Source organism: Thamnophis sirtalis, unplaced genomic scaffold (assembly GCF_051295495.1).
Source record: "Thamnophis sirtalis isolate CommonGarterSnake01/CBP01778 unplaced genomic scaffold, rThaSir2_p1.2 scaffold_3, whole genome shotgun sequence".
Classification (NCBI taxonomy): domain Eukaryota; kingdom Metazoa; phylum Chordata; class Lepidosauria; order Squamata; family Natricidae; genus Thamnophis; species Thamnophis sirtalis.
The window spans coordinates 19857926-19878126 of record NW_028261383.1 but is presented as its reverse complement, the minus strand read 5'-3'; the positions used below and the strand labels follow the sequence as shown (position 1 = coordinate 19878126).

The following is a 20201-nucleotide window of genomic DNA, read 5'->3' as shown; positions in this document are numbered from 1 at the left end:
GGAGAGTCCTATGATTCACAGCTGGCAGCGGACCGGCAAACTTTAATTTCCGAGCTGCCAGCCTCCATAGACGCCAGCATTGTTGGCTAATAAAATTGACCACCTTGGACTTGTTTTTGATGCGCTGGGCCCCAAGAACGTCGGGCCCGATTATTGAATAGAGCGCCCCCTCCTCCCCTTCTACCAGAGATAGGCTTCCCTCCCTCCCTCTTTGGACTCTTTGGACTCCTTTGATCCTGGAAATGTCATCAAAAGAAGCTGCTGAAATGAACACACTTACCAGACTTCTTGCTACTATGGTTAACTCCCCGGTTCATACCATTGCAGCTGACTCCCGAACTCACTTTACCCCCCAGCCCCTCCCCCCCCTGGACTACACTGAACTTTTCAGAAGAGCCCCCCCTCAAGGTAGGCCCTCCCTTAGGAGAGGGCAGAAGACACCTTTGGACTACCTTAAACTGAACATTGTGTCTATGAGCCCGTGCAATTTTTAAACTTTTAAATTTTAAATTTTTACTTTAATACGGTATGCTGAGTGCATGGGATTGCTTGGGATGATATGAATGATCTCACTTTTATTACTATTACTGTTGTAACTTTGTGTTTTAATTATTTTGTGAGGATTGTTTGAGTGAGAGTTTGGGTATGACTGATTCGGAGGACCTGCCGGGGTATACGGGGGTCATCGGGGTGGTTGGGGGGACCACAACCACGGGTGAGGGTCGGAGCATTGCGGTCATGACAGGGAGAGGCAGATACGGCGGGGACTTTAGGGCAGGCCATCATCGGGGAAGGAGGGCTCGCTGTATCATAGAGATCCCTCCTTCCGGCCCTAGGAGTCCCACTCCAAGGCCAGATGGCGCGGGTGTTCAGGACCCTGGTCTCAGGCTGCTGTCGCTAAATGCCAGGTCTGTTGTTCATAAGGCCCCCCTCATCCGGGACTTGATGACTGATGAGGGCGCAGACCTGGCATGTATTACTGAAACATGGCTGGGCCCTGAGGGAGGAGTCCCCCTCGTCGAGATGTGCCCAGCCGGATTTCAGGTGCTACACCAGCCGAGAGCCCAGGGAAGGGGTGGCGGTGTGGCTATTGTAGTCCGGGAGTCTTTAGTACCTCGTAGGATCCCTGCTCCGGAGCTTGTCGGGTGTGAGTCCCTGCTAGTGAAGCTGGACCTCAAGGGTCAAGTGGGTTTGCTGCTTACGTACCTGCCTCCCAACTACGTTGCAGCAGCCCTCCCCTCGCTCCTCGAGTCAGTAGCCGAGCTGGCGGTTGAGTTCCCTAGACTTATAGTTCTGGGGGACTTTAACTTGCCTTCGCTCGGTGAACACTCTGATGGAGCGCAGGAGTTCATGGCTTCCATGACAGCCATGGGCTTGACTCAAGTAATTCGAGGCCCAACTCACTCAGCGGGTCACACGCTTGACCTCGTATTCCTCTCGGAGCAGTGGAGTTACGATCTTGGTCTGAGGGGTAATGAGATCATACCCCTGTCGTGGTCAGACCACTACCTACTGAGGCTAGACTTCCGGAGGCCAAACCTCCACCGTAGGGAGGAGGAACCGACCAGCTGGTTCCGCCCCAAGCGACTGATGGATCCTGTTAGGTTCCAGACGGAGCTTGGGGTTATTCCTGATACCCTCGCCCACAGTTCGGCGGAGACCCTCGTCGCTGCCTGGCACTCGGCAGCTTCGGAGTCTCTCGACCGGATTGCGCCGCTACGGCCCCTCCGGGTCAGCGGCCCCCGGAGGCCTCCTTGGTTTACTGAGGAGCTCCGGGAGGTAAAGCGCCGGAGGAGACGCCTAGAGCACTCGTGGAGGTCCGATAGGTCCGAGTCGAAACGGGCACTTTTGACAGCATGCACCAAGGAGTATATTCGGACCCTAAGAACAACAAAAAGAACATACATTGCCTCCTTGGTAGCGTCCGCCGAGTCCCGCCCAGCCGCCCTGTTTAGGATAACCCGCTCCCTCCTAAATAGGAGGGAGACGGGGGACTCCTTACAGGGTAAGGCTGAGGAATATGTCCAGTTCTTGGCGGACAAAGTTGCCCGGTTTCGAGCGGACCTGGACTCCACCCCAGTAGATCCAGCCGAGACACAAGGAGAAAACTTGGCAAACCATCTCTGGGTTGAGTTTCAGGAAGTTGCCTCTGGGGATGTGGACAAGGCTATGCGAGCTGTGAGTGCCTCCACCTGCATACTGGACCCGTATCCCTCCTGGCTGGTTGCCAACAGCAGTGAGGTGACACGAGGCTGGATCCAGGCGGTTGTTACCGCTTCTCTTCGGGAGGGGTACTTTCCCACCGCGCTTAAGACAGCGGTGGTGAGACCCCTCCTGAAGAAGCCGTCTCTGGATCCAGCTATTCTTAATAACTATCGTCCAGTCTCCAACCTTCCCTTTGTAGGGAAGGTTGTTGAGAAGGTGGTGGCTCTCCAGCTTCAGCGTACCTTGGAGGAAGCTAACTATCTTGACCCCTTCCAGTCTGGCTTCAGACCCGGTTACAGCACAGAAACCGCTTTGGTCGCATTGACTGATGATCTCTGGAGAGCTAGGGATGGAGGCCATGCTTCCATCCTAGTTCTCCTGGACCTCTCAGCGGCTTTCGATACCATCGACCATGGTATCCTTCTGCGACGACTGCGGGAGATAGGGGTGGGCGGCACTGTCTTGCAGTGGTTCTCCTCCTATCTCTCGGACAGGTCGCAGTCGGTGTTAGTGGGGGGGCAGAGATCGTCCCTGAGGCCCCTAACCTATGGGGTGCCGCAGGGGTCGGTCCTATCCCCCCTACTATTTAACATTTACATGAAACCGCTGGGTGAGATCATCCGAAGGCACGGGATAAAATATCACCAATATGCGGACGATACACAGTTGTATCTGTCCGCCCCATGCCAACTCAATGAAGCGGTGGACGTGATGAACCGGGGACTGGAAGCCGTTAAAGACTGGATGAGAGCGAACAAGCTGATACTCAACCCAGACAAGACCGAGTGGCTGTTGTGTTTCCCTCCCAAAAATTTGACCACCATACCATCACTCAGGCTGGGGGGACAAAATTTAAACCCCTCAGAAAGGGCCCGCAACTTGGGAGTCCTCCTGGATTCACAGCTAACTTTTGACCACCATCTCTCAGCTGTGACCAGGGGGGCATTTGCCCAGGTTCACCTGGTGCGCCAGTTGCGGCCCTACCTGAATCGGGAGGCCCTCACAACAGTCACTCGAGCCCTTGTGATCTCTAGGCTGGAATACTGTAATGTGCTCTACATGGGGCTGCCCTTGAAGAGCATCCGAAGACTTCAGCTAGTCCAGAATGCGGCCGCGCGAGTGATCGTGGGCGCACCACGGTTCGCCCACATAACACCGATCCTCCGTGAGCTGCACTGGCTACCTGTTGGTCTCCGGGTGCACTTCAAGGTCTTACTCACCACCTATAAAGCGCTCCATGGTAGTGGATCTGGCTATTTGAGAGACCGCCTTCTGCCAATTACCTCCCTGCGTCCCATCAGATCACATAGAGTTGGCCTCCTCCGTATTCCATCCGCCAGTCAGTGCCGACTGGCGACTACTCGGAGGAGAGCCTTCTCTGTTGCGGCTCCGACACTATGGAACAATCTCCCCGTGGAGATTCGTACCCTCACCACCGTCCAGGCCTTCCGTACAGCCCTCAAGAACTGGCTAACCCGTCAGGCCTGGGGATAATCTTATTTTGCCCCTCCCGAATGCTGAATGAATGTTGAGTTTTATTGTTTAATTTACTTTGTGCACATTTCTTTTTTTGTATTGTCCTACACTCCCCTTCCTTTTTTGATTGTAAGCCGCCCTGAGTCCCCTCAGGGAAAAGGGCGGCCTATAAATAAACTACAAACAAACAAACAAACAAATGGAAAATGGTGTCAAACTCAAGGCCCGGGGCCCAGATCCAGGCAACGGGGTACTTAAATCTGGCCCACGATGCCGCCCTGGAAACAGCGGATGAAAAGTCTGAGATGGTAAATATTATTCGAGAATATGGATGTTAAAACACCTGTAACCAAATGACATGCTGTATGTGATGATGGGGTTTTTTATGGGTTTTTTTTGTGTGTGTGTCTTTTTTATTATTATTATTGTTGTGTGTATTAAATATATATATAACAGAGAGATACAAAGTGTGTGTGTGTGGGGAAATATAGTTAGGATAGATTAGCACAGGTAAGGGAATAAGAAATGATACTAAATTACCACCTATTAAATGAAATAATAAATGTATAAGAATGATAAATGTTAAAACACCTGTAACCAAACGACATGCTGTATGTGATGATGGTTTTCTTTTCTTTTTTGTGTTTTCCTTTCTTTCTTTTTTGTTTTTGTTTTTCCATTGTTGTGTCTATGTGTTGTCTATGTAACAAAACAAAAAAACGGGAGGAAAAAAGAAACATAAAAAAAAAGAAAAAAGAAACAGCGGAATGGGATACGGTGCCTCTGCCAAAGAAAACAGAGCTCAAGCTCCATTTTGGCTGGTAGAGGATTGCAGGAGGCAGTCGCAGCCAAAAACAGAGCTTGGGAGCCCGTTTTCATTGGCAGGGAGCTTGGGCCGCCACAGACGTCCCTCACACGTGTGGCTTTGAGCTGTACATGCCCACCTTTGCCATGTCCACTCCACCACCACCCCACACCAGGTCAAACACAACCCTGCTGTGGCCCTCAATGAAATTGAGTTTGACACCCCTGGAACGGAAGCTATGAAAATCAAAGAGAACCCTGGCATCAGATATGAGGACGGTGTCATTGAGAGTACCAAGGTCGGATCTGAGACTTGGGGCTCTTTATCTTCTGCTGTAAATTTAGGTCTTTGAGCAAATTCGTTTCCTCTCAACTTCTCCACTTGTTCTCCTGTTAGGTGGCCGTTTCAAGCTAGCATGAGAATCCAAAACCCTCAAGTAGACCCCTCCAAACATCTCATGCTTGTAATTTGCAATCAACCCAAAGTTCATTAAATATATGACTCAAAAATAATCAAGTTAACACTATTTAGTTAGTTTAATCTCAGGTTTTAGGTAAATGTAAAAAACAAAATCTATTTTAGCCTTTGTCTGGGTCCTGACCACTCCAGAGAAAACCAGAATTTGGGACTTTTGCTGGAGAAGCATTTGCATGTCCTTTTGTAGGACTTTTAAATCATAGTTCCTTTCCAGAGTTCTTCGTCTGAAGGTTCTTCCATACATTTTAAAGGTTTGTGGTGAGGATTCTGTGATATGTTCTCAGTTCAAATTTAGTTACTTTCATCCCCATGAAATAGAAACTCCTGTGTAAATATTGCAGCACTTTCCAATATGGAGATATCTACCACCATTCCTGGAACGATTGTCCTATTTCCCCGGGTTCCAAAAATCCCTGGACCGGGAGGCGCTCGCAACAGTCACTCACGCCCTTGTGACCTCAAGACTGGACTACTGCAATGCGCTCTACATGGGGCAGCCCTTGAAGAGTATTCGGAGACTTCAACTCGTCCAGAACGCAGCCGGGCGAGTGATTGTGGGTGCAACTCGGTACACCCACGTTACACCTATCCTCCGCGAGCTGCACTGGTTACCGATCAGTCTCCGGATACGCTTCAAGGTGCTAGTCATAACTTATAAAGCCCTTCACGGTATTGGATCTGGGTACTTGAGAGACCACCTGCTGCCAATTACCTCCCACAGACCCATTAGATCTCACAGGGTTGGCCTCCTCCGGGTTCCATCTACTAGCCAATGCCATCTGGCTACTACCCGGGGGAGGGCCTTCTCTGTGGCAGCGCTGGCCCTCTGGAATGAGCTCCCCGCAGGGATTCGGACCCTCACCTCTCTCCAGGCCTTCCGGAAAGCCGTCAAAACCTGGCTTTGCCGGCAGGCCTGGGGGTGATGAGTTCCCTCCCCTCTCGACTTGTATGGTTGTGCGACTCTTGCTTATTTTAATTATTTGTATTTCGTTTTTATATTCCCCTTTTCCCTCTTTTGAATTGTTCGCCGCCCTGAGTCCTCCCAGAGAAGGGCGGCATATAAATAATAAAATTCAATTCAATTCAATTCAATTCTGGTCTGAAGGGAGAAATGCCGATCAACTTTTCTCTACCTTAGACACAGCATGGATATATTGTTCAGATGGAGTTCAACCAAACAATTGGGTAATTATTAATATTGCATTAATTAACTAATAGGCAGGACACATTGCTGACAGGGCAGTTAATTTCTATTATCTCCATTGTTACTTTATCTTTGCAAATTCCTACTTAGCAAAACCGCAATTATGATTTAGGATTCATCTTGTTCTGATCTGGATTAGAAAGGTAATTTATGTGGGCATATCGAAGTAGGTTTGGTATTTGATTTGATTTATTCCCGGAAGACTCAAGGCAGCTAACAATAAGGGGAGGGGGTACAAAAATAAAAATAGAAAGCAATTTAAAATACAACAGTCGAACCTCGGATGGGGCTGGATAATTCAATAGCCCCAGGCCTGCCAGAACAGCCAGGTCTTAATTGCTTTGTGGAAGGCCGGAAGGGTAGTAAGGGTCTGGATCTCAATGGGGAGATCGTTCCAGAGGGTCGGAGCAGCCACAGAGAAGGCCCTCCCGTGGGGAGTCGCCAGCCGACATTGGCCAGAAGATGGAATTTGGAGGAGGCCCAGTCTGTGGGATCTAATAGGTCTTTGGGAGGTGACTGCAGGTACCCAGATCTGATACCATGCAGGGCTTTAAAAGTAACGACTAGCACCTTGAAGCGTGTCCGGAGACCAATGGGCAGCCAGTGCAGCTCGCGGAGGATAGGTGTAACGTGGGTGTACCGAGGTGCACCCACAATCGCTCGCGCGGCTGCATTCTGGACAAACTGAAGTCTTCGAACATTCTTCAAGGGCAGCCCCATGTAGAGCGCGTTACAGTAGTCCAGTCTTGAGGTGACGAGGGCGTGAGTAACTATCCGAAGGGCCTCCCGGTCCAGATAGGGTCACAATTGGTGCACCATGCGAACCTGGGCAAAGGTCCCCTGGTCACAGTCGACAGATGATGTTCTAGAGTCAGCTGTGGATCCGGGAGGACTCCAAAATTGTGCACCCTCTCTGAGGGGCGTATAATTTCACCCCCCAGGCTGAGAGGAATAGCTGGACCATCTTTGGGAGGGAGCATCAATAGCCACTCGGTCTTGTCGGGATTGAGCGCAAGCTTGTTCGTTCCCATCCAGACCCTGACAGCCTCCAGGCACTGGCACATCACTTCTACCGCTTCACTGAGTTGGCACGGGGCAGACAGATACAATTATGTATCGTCCACATATTGATGGTATTTGACCTGGGTACTTGAGAGACTGCCTACTGCCAATTACCTCCAATAGACCGATTAGATTCCACAGATTAGGCCTCCTCCGAATTCCACCCACTGGCCAATGCCAATTGGCGACCACCCGGAGGAGGGCCTTTTCTGTGGCTGCTCTGGCCCTTTGGAATGAGCTCCCCGTGGAGATTCAGACCCTCACCACCCTCCAGGCCTTCCGCAAAGCCCTTAAAACCTGGCTGTTCCGACAGGCCTGGGGCTAATGAGTTTTTGTCCCCCCTCGAATGGTATGGTTGTTGAGTGTTTTAAATTGTGGTATTGTTTTGTTCGTGTTCTTTTTTCTTATTTGTACCCCACCACCAGCCCCGACTTGGTTGTGAGCCACCCTGAGTCCCTCCGGGGAATAGGGCGGCATAGGAAATATAATAAACTCAACTCAACTTAATCCCGTGCCGGCGTATATCACCCAGCGGCTTCATGTAGATGTTAAATAGGAGGGGGGACAGGACCGAACCCTGCGGCACCCCGTAATTGAGGGGCCTAGGGGTCGATCTCTGCCCTCCGACCAACATCGACTGCAACCTGTCCGAGAGGGAGGAGAACCACAAAAGGATGGTGCCTCCCACTCCCACCTCCCGCAACCATCGCAGAAGGATACCATGGTCGATGGTATCGAAGGCCACTGAGAGGTCAAGAAGCACAAGGATAGAGGAGTGACCCCTATCCCTGGCTCGCCAGAGATCATCGATCAGTGCAACCAAAGCAGTTTCCATGCTGTAACCAGGCCTGAAACCGGACTGAAAGGAATCCAGATAATCGGTTTCATCCAAGGACCGTCGGAGTTGAAAGGCCACCACTTTCTCAACAACCTTCCCAACAAAGGGGAGGTTGGAGACTGGACGATAGTTACTCAAAATGGCTGGATCCAGAGAAGGTTTCTTCAGGAGGGGTCTCACCACCGCATCCTTTAGGAGGTGTCGGAAGGAACCCCCCCGGAGAGAGGCGATTACTATCGTCTGGACCCAGCCACGTGTCACCTCCCTGCTGGTCGAGACCAGCCAGGAGGGACACGAGTCCAATATACAGGTGGAGGCGCTCACCGCTCACATGGCCTTGTCCACTTCCTCAGGAACGACAAGTTGAAACTCGCTCCATAAATTTCGCTCAAGACCTTCCCCCGGTACTTCGGCTGGTACCGTGCAATTGGAGTCCAAATCTGTCCAAATCCGAGCGACTTTATTTATTTATTTGAAATATCATTCAAATGGACCCTTGCATGAGATTTTAGACAACTATTTGTATTGAAGCACTTCCTGCACTCCCTGCATTGATAGGACTGCTTCTCTCTCTGTAACCTTTTATGTTAAATGAGAGGTACAACTTCTCAAGCTCTTTCCACTGATATGACTTCTCCCCTCTGGGAATCCTTTAATGGAACACAATTTCTCCTAATCACTTTCCACATATTTTTCCGTGCTCCCTGCATTGACATGGATTCTCCCCTGAGTGGCGACTCATTTTATGCCTACTAAGAACATTTTTGAATCTAAAGCTCTTCTCACACTCCATGCACGGATATGGCTTCTCTCCTGTGTGGATCCTCTTGTGGAAATTAATAGTACTACAAGTAAAGTTCTTTCCACACTCCATGCATTCATATGGCTACTTTCCTGTGTGGATCCTCTTGTGGGAATTAAGAATATTCCTACGAGTAAAGCTCTTTCCACACTCCTTGCATTCATATAGCTTCTCTCCTGAGTGGCGACTCAATTTATGGCTACTAAGAACACTTTTGAATCTAAAGCTCTTCCCACACTCCATGCACGGATATGGCTTCTCTCCTGTGTGGATCCTCTTGTGGCGATTAAGAGTACTCCTACGAGTAAAGCTCTTTCCACACTCCATGCATTGATATGGCTTCTCTCCTGTGTGGATTATCTTGTGGGAAATAAGATGACTCCTACGAATAAAGGTTTTTTCACACGCCATGCATTGATATGGCCTCTCTCCTGTGTGGATTATCTTGTGGGAATTAAGATGACTCCTATTAGTAAAGGTCTTTCCACACTCCATGCATTGATATGGCTTTCCTCCTGTGTGGATTATCTTGTGGGAGTTAAGATGACTCCTATTAGTAAAGCTCTTTCCACACTCCTTGCATTCATATAGCTTCTCTCCTGAGTGGCGATTCATTTTATGGCTACTAAGAACACTTTTGAATCTAAAGCTCTTCCCACACTCCATGCACGGATATGGCTTCTCTCCTGTGTGGATCCTCTTGTGGCGATTAAGAGTATTCCTACGAGTAAAGCTCTTTCCACACTCCATGCATTGATATGGCTTCTCTCCTGTGTGGATTATCTTGTGGGAAATAAGATGACTCCTACGAATAAAGGTTTTTTCACACGCCATGCATTGATATGGCCTCTCTCCTGTGTGGATTATCTTGTGGGAATTAAGATGACTCCTACTAGTAAAGCTCTTTCCACACTCCATGCACTGATATAGGTTCTCTCCTATGTGGATCTTCTTGTGGCGATTAAGAGTAGTCCTACAAGTAAAGGTCTTTTCACACGCCATGCATTTATAAGGTCTTTTTCCTTCGTGATCCCTTTCATGTCTTCTAAGAGAGTGATTATCACAGAAGGTTTTTCCACACTCCTTGCAGGTATTTGGTTTCTCTTCTGAATGTGTTTTGTTACAGAAAATCAAATGGTCCAATGTATTAAAGTTCTTTCCACACTCCATGCTTTGATCTATTCTTTCTCCCATATCAATGATTGTATGGTTGGGAAGCCGACTAACCCAAGAAAAGCCTTTTTTAATTCCATTTTCTAATTGCTTTGTTTCATCACTCTTTGGTTGCGTCTGATCTGCAAATTTCCCTTTTCTGTCTTTCGACTGGATTGCTTGGCTTTCCTCCTTGCAATTCTTACTCTCTTGCCCATTATATCCTTGAAAAAGCAAAATGAAAATTGTCGGAAAACTATGGAAATGATTAAAGAGCAAACTTTTTCTGATAAAATTTATCTGATCAATATATTTTTCTCTGCTTTGTTGACTGATATGAAGATCTGAACTAGTGTTTTACCAAATATGCATTTCCAAGTGGGCTCCTATCAGGTCCATACATCAGGAACGGCTCATGTCACAATGAACCTAAGATAAAACCCTGATCTAATCTTTGACCACCAGTGTATTGATGACATTGTGACATGAACTCCTGAAATGCTTTGGATACTATATCATCAGGCAGGGGCAGCAACTTACCCACCAGCTCCCCAATTTCAATGAAAGTCTCGTTTCCACTTGTCTGCAGAGCAGTGTCTTTGAAAACCAACAGGACCTTCTGGATGGCAATAGCCCCCCACTTCCAATTTGGGATGATGCCAAACACAGGGCCCAAGTGGGCCCATTTCAGGGCACATCCAAATCTTGCTTATGCATGCCAATCCGTTGCTTCATCCACCATCAGGTCATGTCAAAGAACAATATTATTATACGCTAAATTGGTGTTCAATAGCATCTGGTCTTGAATAGCAGCCATTCAGCATCAATACAAGGAAGGCGGAAATTTCCTTAAGGGAGGCCATCCTATCCCTGCATGCAGCCCACCCCACAATTTCCTGCTATATTCTTCTGCGGCATGAAAATATATCATCATCATCATCACCATCATCATCTTAGCCGCTGTCTATCCATTGCAGGATGAAGGCCTCTTCCGCATGCTTCCAACCAATACTGTCATGAGCTCTCTCTCTTTTTTTTTTTTTTTGGCCAATTGTCTCTTTTGTGGAAATATATGTAAATATTTTGCATTTTATGAGCAGAAGGAACTTGGAAAGATACCCATTTCATTTCTGTGAAAATGGATACCTGTGCAGTGTTCCAATTTTTCTTTCAATAAATTTCTTTGTTGCAGAAAGGCAGTTTGGTCTACTGGTTAAGGCAGCATACTAGAGACCAGACGCCTTGAGGACTAGCTTCTCCTTAAGCATGATTTCCACTTGGGTGACTTTGGGCCACTCTCTCTCAGCTCGCCCAAGTCACAAGGCTGTTATTATTACAGAGAAAAAAATAGGAGATGGAAGGAGTATTAGGCATGTCCGCTACTTCATTTACAGGCAGTCCTCAAGATACAACCATAGTGGGATCCACCCATTACTGTTGCAGGTTGCACAGTCTTTAGGTGAAAGATGTCAATTCATGACCCTCCCCATTCCTGTTCTCCCTGATTAAAGTTGTTAAGTGGAGCACCTGGAGAGCCTCCTGGGTGGGGGAGGATGTTGGGGGTCTACTACAGGCCCGGGGTCACTTGCCCTTGTCCTCCTAAGGCCTCCCCCACCCCCAAGCCACTCCATGCTCCACTCCTCATGCCTTGGGTCCCAACAAGGCTTCTCCTCCTTCCACCGGGTCCTCCCAGAGTTTGGGCCTGGTTCACACCCCACCAGGCCAAACTCTGAGGCCTTCCAGAGCACTGGAATGACTTCCTTCTTTGTGCAGCCACACGACACGGTTCCAAATATGGCAGCCATTTTGTCCCAGCAACAAAATGGTGACAATGCTCTGGTTACCACCAACCAGCCCAGGGACAAACTGCTTTGTTCTGCTGATTTAAAAAGCTCTGCGCAATGGTTTCTTCAGCATTCAGAAGCGTCTGCAGCTCCGTGGTGACCTCTCTAAGGCAGCAGAATGAAGCAGTTTGTGCAGCAGTGGGCATTTTGTCTGTGACTATTTGTGGGTGGGAACAAAATGGCAGCTGTATTTGGATTACTACTGCTGCATGGCCTGGAGACAAACTGCTTCGTCTTGCTGCCTACACAGTGCTGAAGCTTTCTGCTGCATCCAGAGGCTTCTGCAACACTAGGCCGACTTCTCTAAGGCAGCAAAATGAAGCAATTTCTCTGGTGGCTGCCATTTTGTCCCACCCACAAATAAGTGGGACAAAGCGGCTGCATCTGGATTGCCACCATGCAGCCCTAGGACAGATGCCCTGCCCTCTTTCTACAACATGAGGTCCGGAGAGCTTCAGAAAACAAATGTGGGGTGGAATGGGCCTGTGCGGAGCAGGCCCAAGCACTGAAGGATTCTGGCAAGTTTGGATAGGGAGAGAGGTGGCCACTCACTGGTAGGTGGAACAAAATGGCAGCCTCCAGGGAAATTGCTTCATTTTGCTGGCTTAGAGAATTTGGCAGAGTGTTGCAGAAGCTTCTGAATGCAGCCGAAAGCTTCAACATGGTGCGGAACTTGTTAGGACAGCGGGGGAAAAAAAAGGCAGTTTGTTTCTGGGCCATCCGGTAGCCGCCCAAATACAGCCGCCATTTTGTTTTAACCTTGAAACACGGTCAACCCCTGGTATGCCCAAATATGGGAGGGACCATACTGCTTCCCTTTTCTGTCTATCGGCTCACTCTGGGAGCCATCCAGGCAGAAAGCCTTTTTTATGTTGCCATGTTACATTTGTATGGCTTTTGTGATAATAAATAAATAAAGGGAGACTAGTATAGATCTATTTCAAACTATTTAGCTCTCATCAGCTAGCCATACCCTTACTGGGAATCAAACCTGGGCATACCCAGTAAGGGTATGGCTAGCTGATGAGAGCTAAATACCGTACATACTCGAGTATAGGCCGACCCGAATATAAGCCGAGGCACCTAATTTTACCACAAAAAACTGGAAAAGTTATTGACTCGAGTATAAGCCTAGGGTGGGAAATGCAGCAGCTACCGGTAAATTTCAAAAATAAAAATAGATACCAATAATGTTTTTGAATATTTATTTCAAAGAAAAACAGTAAACTAGCTCTGTAAGTGGAAAAGAGGGTCAATAAAAACAATATGGTATCAACAATAACTTTAAAAGTACATTCAGCTCATTCAGCAACCAAGCTAAAACACAAGAGTTAAAATCCTTCAAAACTGGATCCCTCCTCCTCATCTGTATGTCCAAACAGAGCTTCAGCATTAGCTGGTGTGAGGTTATCAGCATAGACATTGTCATCATCACTGAGTTCGCAGTCGTCACCATCACAGCTGTCGTTCTCATACAAAGCGCTGTCTTCACTGCCATCCACAGCATTACTAATGCCACATTTCTTGAAGGCGCGTTGCACCATGTCCTCCGGAATCTCTTCCCATGCATCACGAACCCACTTTGCTATCAATTCTATGTCGGGCTTCATCAGATTTCCACCTTTTGTCAGTCGGGCTTGACCAGATGACATCCATTCATGCCACATCTTTCTCACACGGTCTTTAAAAGGTTTATTTAAACACACATCTAGCGGTTCCAATACAGATGTAAGCCCACCTGGAATAACGGCCAAAGTAACTTGAGAAGATTTTGCCATTTTTTTTTTATGTCATCAGATATGTGGGCTCTGAACATATCCCAAACTAGCAATGATGGTTTTTTCTTTAAGGCTGCTCCTGGTCGTTCTTTCCAAATTTCTTCCAGCCATTTTTTTGTTCCGTCTTCATCCATCCAAGCTTTAATATGTGCGCGCACTGTAATTCGTGGTGGGAATTTGACCTTTTTAGGCAAGGTCTTTCTTTTAAAAATAATGACAGGCCGCAGCTTAGTTCCATTAGCCAAACATGACAGAACAACTGTGAAATGTTTTTTTTTTCATTTCCTGTGGTTCTGAGAAAAATAGTTTTGTCTCCCAAACTTGCCACAGTTCTGTTGCTTGGAAGATCAAAGGTCATAGGTGTTTCATCCATATTTCCAATATCTCCCAGGTCAAAGTTATGGATCCTTCTTTGTTTTATGATGACATCACTTTTTCATCAAGGTCTTTTGGCAACTTCTATGAAATCTTTTTTCTTTGCCGCAAACATAGGGCAAACCTATTCATGAAGCGGGTACACCATCCTGCTGACGCAACAAATTTTTCAATGCCTGGTGCTTTTAATTTGTCATCTTGTGCCATTTGAAGGGCACGTAAGCGAATTCCCATGCGTGTTACGCAGTAACCATTTTGACGACACTCCATAACCCATTTATGCAATTCAGTCTCTAGAGCCCCATATGAAGTTGTTAAACCACGTTGAGCTTTTTTTGACTTTGGAATCTTTTCCAAGTCAGCTTTCTTTTTCCGCCATTCCCTCACTTGTTTTTCATTAACACAAAATTCCCTACTTGCCATACGGTTATTGCTTTCTTCTGCTCTTGACACAACCTTAAGTTTGAAACCAGCTTCGAATGACCTGCGTTTTTGTTTTGGTCCAGGATTACCGGTAGAAGTATTGGGATCCATTTCTAACAGGATAAAAAAAAAAAAAGACTTGTTCGGGTACCGTATCTTTTGAGGCCTAATGCAGGCTGATATTACAGAAAGTGATGACATGACTGTTTGCCTAGAGCAGCCTGTGTTAGGGCTCATGACCTCATGATGCTGATGTCCCGCTGTGATGATGTCCCGTGCAGCCGCGGGAGCGATGTCCCGCCTCCTATGACACACGGCACAGTGATTCCTATCATTGGATCACTGTACCAGAGGAGGTGGGACATCACTATGTGGCTGCTTGCCATAACAAGGAGGAGGTGGGACATCGTTGCAGAGCGGCAGGAGGGGGAGGAAGGGGAAATCGTAAGACAGCCCTGCATTACATTAGAACGTGAGGAGGGGGGATGGTGCGGTGCGCGCTGCGCGGCAAACTAACACAGAGGGAGGGGAAACTCACAGGGGCGCCGGGCCATTCACGAGCGTCACCCAGCGGCATGGCCCCGCCCCTTTTTCTCCTCCATTTCGGGCAAATTTTTAACTGACTCGAGTATAAGCCGAGGCGGCTTTTTTCAGCCCAAAAAGTGGGCTGAAAAACTCGGCTTATACTTGAGTATATACGGTAGCTTGAAATAGATCTATACTAGTCTCCCTTTATTTATATATATATACACATGTGTGTGTACATATTTACATACATACACACACACACACACATACATAAACAGCTGGTTGCATCTACTCCCTTATTTCACTTAATCTATTTTTTTTAAATAACATCTAATTCCCCTCTCTGACCCCATGACTTTTCTCTGTTTCTGAGCAGAGATGGGGATTCTTACCCAGAGAAGCCAGATTCCTCGAATTCTCCAGCATGACTTCCCCATAAAGAGCTTTTTGGTCAGCATCCAGTTGAGACCACTCCTCCTCGGAGAAATACACGGCCACGTCATCCAAAGACACAAAATCCTGAACAAGGAAACAAGTTTCCCTATTAACAGATAATCCCAAGCATAATTTGGCAGTTTTCTTCCTCCAATTCAAGGCGAGAGATGCAACGGGTACAATGGACACTTGTGCACAATTCAAAATCTCCCAGCTTTTGGCTAACGGCACAACTGACGTTTGCTGCAGGACCTGGGATACCTTTCAGTGAAGGGAACTAAAAAAAGTCTTCTGGGTTAAAAATGGTGGTTAGGTCTTAAACCTACTACTTATCAGTGGCTCCAATTCTTTGTAGGTTGGGCAGAGCAAAATACTGGTGAAACCTGCCCTGAAATTTTTGCCAATGGCTTACTTTATCCAGTGAGGGAGCAACTCTGCCCCCATTTCACACCTTCATGGAAATGTTGGGTGAAGTTGCAATGGTAGATGACAATGGCCCTGGGGGACAGAAGGAAGATTTCCGGTTGAGACAACATCTGCTCAGGGAAATCTAAGCCTGAAGAAGGAGGGTGGAGAAAGCTTATCAGAAGGAACAGGTAGGTTAAACCGAGTGTGAAATGTTAATGACCCGATCCAAATGTGCTGCACCAGCCGAGAGCCCAGGGAAGGGGTGGGGGTGTGGCCGTTGTTATCCGGGAGTCGTTAGTTCCTCGTAGGGTCCCTGCTCCGGAGCTTGTCGGGTGTGAGTCTCTGCTGATAAAGTTGGACCTCAAGGGTCAAGTGGGTCTGCTGTTAACGTACCTGCCTCCCAACAGCGTTGCAGCAGCCCTCCCCTCGCTCCTCGAGTCGGTAGCCGAGCTGGCAATTGAGTTCCCTAGGTTGATGGTCCTGGGGGACTTTAATTTGCCGTCGCTCGGTGAAAACTCTGACGGGGCGCAGGAGTTCATGGCTTCCATGACGGCCATGGGCTTGACCCAAGTAATTCGGGGCCCGACCCATTCAGCGGGGCACACGCTCGACCTCGTATTCCTCTCGGAGCAGTGGATTTGTGATCTTGGTCTGAGGGGTAAGGACATCATACCCCTGTCGTGGACAGACCACTGCCTACTGAGGCTCGACTTCCGGAGGCCAAACCCCCACTGTAGGGAGGAGGAACCGACCAGGTGGTTCCGCCCCAGGCGACTCATGGAACCATTAAGGTTCCAGACGGAACTTGGGGTCATTCCTGATTCTTTCGCCCACAATCCGGTAGAGACTTTGGCTGCTGCCTGGCATTCGGCAGCATCAGAGGCCCTCGACCGGATTGCGCCACTACGGCCCCTCCGAGGCGGCGGATCCCGGAGACCTCCTTGGTTCACCGAGGAACTCCGGGAGATGAAGCGCCGGAGGAGATGCCTAGAGCACCGATGGAGGTCCAATAAGTCCGAATCGAACCGAGCAATGGTAACCACCTGCACCAAGGAATACACCAGAGCGCTTAGGGCAGCGAAAAGATCCCATATAGCCACCTTGGTTGCGTCCGCTGAGTCCCGCCCAGCCGCCCTGTTTAAGATAACCCGCTCCCTATTAAATAAAAGGGAGGCGGGGGAACCCTTACAGGGCAGAGCTGAGGATTATGCCCAATTCTTAGCGGACAAAATTGCTCGGTTTCGGTCGGACTTGGACTCCACCCCTGCAGTTCCAGCCGAGGCACAAGAGGATCAGATGGAACACCCCTGGGTTGAGTTTCAGGATGTTACCCCCGGGGATGTGGACAAGGCCATGAGGGCTGTGAGTGCCTCCACCTGCGTACTGGACCCGTGTCCCTCATGGCTGGTTACCAGCAGCAGTGAGGTGACACGAGGCTGGATCCAGGCGGTCGTGACCGCCTCTCTTCGGGAGGGGAACTTCCCCGCCGCACTGAAAGCGGCGGTGGTGAGACCCCTCCTAAAGAAGCCATCTTTGGATCCAGCTGTCCTTAATAACTATCGTCCAGTCTCCAACCTTCCCTTTCTTGGGAAGGTTGTTGAGAAGGTGGTGGCCTTTCAGCTCCAGCGGTCCTTGGAGGAAGCAAACTATCTCGACCCCTTCCAGTCAGGCTTCAGACCCGGTTACAGCACTGAAACCGCTTTGGTCGCATTGACTGATGATCTATGGAGAGCCAGAGATGGAGGACATTCCTCCATCCTGGTTCTCCTTGACCTCTCAGCGGCTTTCGATACCATCGACCATGGTATCCTTCTGCGACGACTGCGGGAGGTGGGGGTGGGAGGCACCGTGCTGCGGTGGTTCTCTTCCTACCTCTCGGACAGGTCGCAGTCGGTGTTAGTGGGGGGGCAGAGATCGTCCCCTAGGCCCCTAACATATGGGGTGCCTCAGGGCTCGGTCTTATCCCCCCTACTATTCAACATCTACATGAAACCGCTGGGAGAGATCATCCGCAGGCACGGGATTAGATACCATCAATATGCGGACGATACTCAACTGTATCTGTCCGCCCCGTGCCAACTCAATGAAGCGGCAGACGTGATGAGCCGGGGTCTGGAGGCGGTTATGGACTGGATGAGGGCTAACAAGCTTGTGCTCAACCCAGAAAAGACCGAGTGGCTGTTGTGTTTCCCTCCCAAGGATTCCACCAATATTCCATCTCTCAGGCTGGGGGGTCAAACTTTATACCCCTCAGAGAGGGTCCGCAACTTGGGAGTCCTCCTAGATCCACAGCTATCATTCGACCACCATTTGACGGCTGTGGCTAGGGGGGCATTCGCCCAGGTACGCCTGGTGCGCCAGTTGCGACCCTACCTGAATCGGGAGGCACTCACAACAGTCACTCGGGCCCTCGTGACCTCTAGGCTGGAATACTGCAATGTGCTCTACATGGGGCTGCCCTTGAAGAGCATCCGGCGTCTTCAGCTAGTGCAGAACGCAGCCGCGCGAGCGATAGTGGGTGCACCGCGGTTCACCCACATTACACCTATCCTCCGCGAGCTGCGCTGGCTGCCTGTCGACTTCCGGGTGCGCTTCAAGGTGCTGTTAATCACCCATAAAGCCCTACATGGTAGTGGATCTGGATACTTGAGAGACCGCCTTCTGCCAATTACCTCCCTGCGACCAATAAGATCACACAGATTGGGCCTCCTCCGTATTCCATCGGCCAGCCAGTGTCGGCTGGCAACTACAAGGAGGAGAGCCTTCTCAGTAGTCGCCCCGACCCTTTGGAACGAACTCCCCGTGGAGATTCGTACCCTCACCACCGTCCAGGCCTTCCGCGCAGCCTTGAAGAACTGGCTAGCCCGTCAGGCCTGGGGATGAAGATAGTTGCCCCTCCCGAATGATGAATGCATGTTGGTTACTGTTTTTATTATATGTGTCTTTGTTATTGTCTGTATCTCCCCTTCCCCGATTTTGTGTGAGCCGCCCTGAGTCCCCTCAGGGAAAAGGGCGGCCTATAAATCTCAATAAAATCATAAAAATCATAAATCATACTGCTTAGAAACAGCAATACTATACACCAGCGCCCCCCCCCCAACGTTTTGGGCACCAAGGACTGGTTCCGTGGAGAGGTTTTTCCGCAGACCAGAGGGGGTTGGGGTGTTTCATTGTTGCCTTCATCCTGTGAATGGAGCTTCACATGTTTGAGTGGCCCGATTTCTGGCATGGTGCACACCGGTGTTGTTCCATGGAATGGGAGCTGGGGACCCCCTGCTGTACCCTGAACTCCAGCACAAAATGAAACCCATCCAGGTTTCATGAACCTTCTCTGATGTTTCTCCTCCTTACCTGAAGCCCAGGTTCAGCTACTCTTTCAGCTCCACCACAAAGACGAGGGGATTCCAAAAAGACCAAGGACTCCTTTCTACTCTCTGTGTGTGAGAGAAAAACGGTGGAAGCAGATTCGTTAAACAGAGGGATTCTAATCAAGAGGAGCAAGGAAGAAGCTGAATGTTGAAATCTCACACCACACAGAAAGAGCTTCCGTTACCTGATGTGCTGTCCTGACTTTGATTTTTCCGGAAGCTCTCCCTGAACAGCAGCTCTTGAGAAGTTTTGGATGAATATTTCTTTTCCTTGGCATACTCAGTCTCCGCTTCCAAGGATTTCTGGACACAATGTGACACGAGGAAGAAGGGACGAGCAAAGAGATTAAAAATGAATTATCATACTGCACCCTCAACCTAGCAGACCCCAATGTCTATCGCTGAAGCAGGAAACTGAGAATGTAAGAATTGCCCCAAATATATCCTCTGGAAGAAGAAGAAGGGAACAATTGGCTTAGGAGCTCATAATCCCCCAAAACTGACAGAGAGACAATTTGGACAATTCCGTTTTAGAGCTGCCACGATTACATTCTCTCACCTGCAACTCCTCTTGCATCTTTTCCTCCTCCTGAGTCAGCAAGAAACCCTCGGCCAGGGCCACCGCCTGGGAGCTGCTCTCCGCTCCACACTCCCGCACCCATTGCTCCATATCTGGGGGAAGGACAGCCAGGAACTGCTCCAGGAGCACCAGGTCCAGCATCTGAGCCTTGCTGTGTTTTTCCGGCTGCAGCCACTGACGACAAAGGAGGTGAAGCTGACTGCAAACATCTCGGGGACTCTTCCCCTCCTGGAACTCCACTTTTCTGAAGTCACAGGATTGGACCTCTGAACTCCTGGCTGCTGTTTCTTGGCTCTTCTGCCCAAGATTTGCCCCATTCTTCCCACAGCTCCCAGGCTGAGTAACTGGAGGGCCTTTCCCAACATCTGCATGTGCTTGCCACTGTCTCTCCATCTTCTCTCTGGTCTTCAAAGCTGCCACAGCCATTCGATCCTCTTCCCT

At 49.0% G+C, this 20201-nt stretch overlaps 1 protein-coding gene across 1 annotated transcript; it reads right to left on the bottom strand.

Moving 5' to 3' along the window:
• Nucleotides 1-8743: 8743 nt before the first annotated feature.
• On the bottom strand, nt 8744-20186 carry LOC148047392 (uncharacterized). Its single transcript, XM_087708049.1, is given in 5 exon segments — nt 8744-10245; nt 15362-15488; nt 19164-19246; nt 19366-19483; nt 19740-20186. Coding segments are annotated over 5 exon segments (2277 nt in total).
• Between the last annotated feature and the right edge of the window lie 15 nt (nt 20187-20201).